At 38.6% G+C, this 1,520-nt stretch overlaps 1 protein-coding gene across 1 annotated transcript in view; it reads left to right on the top strand.

The window, feature by feature from the left end:
• The window catches only part of Pmar_PMAR018988 (gamma-tubulin complex component, putative), a gene marked incomplete at both ends in the record, with an annotated part of 9,100 nt that overhangs the window by 3,552 nt on the left and 4,028 nt on the right, over window positions 1-1,520 (top strand). Inside the window, 3 exons of the mRNA XM_002778770.1 lie at window positions 889-959; window positions 1,004-1,095; window positions 1,324-1,331. Of these exons, the coding sequence (XP_002778816.1) occupies window positions 889-959; window positions 1,004-1,095; window positions 1,324-1,331 (171 nt within the window). The remainder of the gene's footprint in view (window positions 1-888; window positions 960-1,003; window positions 1,096-1,323; window positions 1,332-1,520) is intronic.

The following is a 1,520-nucleotide window of genomic DNA, read 5'->3' as shown; positions in this document are numbered from 1 at the left end:
TTTCACGACCGTGATATGAAAAACATATTTCACGACTACTGCATATCACCGCGAATTTCGCGTTTTTCACCGAGTACTACGCCACTTCACGTTAAACGGCTGAAACTGCATTGGTCATGTTGTTGTTGATAACGAGCGAAACTGAAATTTTTTGGTGGTCGTGGAATGCGAGAAATAGGCAATGGTTATGAATTGTGGATGAGCTAAGGATATGTTGTATGAATATTTGGGGATGGTGTGGTATAAGGAATATAAAATTGATTGATTTATAATAGAGTTTTTTCACCCGTGATGTGAAAAACACTGGTGAAAAACCTATTTCACGACTACTGCAGACCGGGAATTCCGCGTTTTTTACCGAGTTTTACGTGAAGTGGTGTAAAACTCGGTGAAAAAGCGATATTCTTGGTATGCAGTAGTCGTGAAATATATTTTTCACTGGGGTTTTTCATATCACGGTCGTGAAACTCCATTGAGCAGTATAAAAACACGAGCGTGGATGTATTTATAATAATTTCTGTACTCTATCTCTTATTGACGAGTAGTTATCATAGTAGTAAATCATGGATATCATGTCTTGTCATATAATGGTTTATTTTATACGGATAGTATTCCATAGAAAATAGATGTATATGTAGTATATATTGGAGTTTCAGCGGTGATATGGAAAACACTAGTGGAAACATATTTTTTCAAACCGCTGCATAGCAATAATATCGGGTTTTTTACCACTCCACGTAAAACGGGTGAAACTCCACTACAGTACTTTCGTTGTATATGTGTAGTAAATTATATGCATAAATGAGTTTATAAGGAATATAGTTGTTATCTTCGATGGTTTTTCGGCAGTGAAGTTATGAAGTGCATCACATAGTTTTATTCTGGCAGATCCGTGGCCATTCGTCCCACTACTACCAAGAATAGATTTTTCCACAATGCAAGTCGAAGTGCAGGAAAGGGTAGCGTGCCTTGATAATTTCACGTGTATTTTTGTGGTATGCAGATATTGATGTTGGAAATTTTCGGGGCGATGCTGGGCGGACGGTCAGCGCATATAACACATAAAACTACACATAGGAGCACAGCAGCTTCGGGGTAGGTTTCGTGAATAGTCGGTTTCGTGAATCACAAATAGTGTTAACTATACTTTGGTTATAATGTGAACGTATATGGCAGTGTGGGAAAATATGCCGACTGCGGGAAATATTGAAATTCTGAGGAAATTTTGGAAAAAAAATCTCGATTGGTTTCTGTACACTTGTACCCGAATTCGTATATAAACTCCTATAATTAGTGAGGAAACTGTTGAGCTCAATATGGTAGTCGCACGTGTAAGCTCGGTTGTCGGGAGTCATCGATATAGAGTAGTCTTTCTATTGTGTATAGCATCCTGAAGTAAACTGTATTATCTCGGCAATTTAGTCTATCCTAGGACCCCATGGGAAAACCGTGTTCGGTTGATGTTATGTGGTGTCAATGGTTGTGATATTTCCCTGCAACAAGTCGCCACCCAGATGCTA

The sequence above is a fragment of the Perkinsus marinus genome, assembly GCF_000006405.1.
Source record: "Perkinsus marinus ATCC 50983 genomic scaffold scf_1104296948168, whole genome shotgun sequence".
Taxonomy (NCBI): Eukaryota; Perkinsozoa; order Perkinsida; family Perkinsidae; genus Perkinsus; species Perkinsus marinus.
The sequence above is the reverse complement of the archived record's forward strand: the minus strand, read 5'-3'. Positions and strand labels throughout refer to the sequence as shown.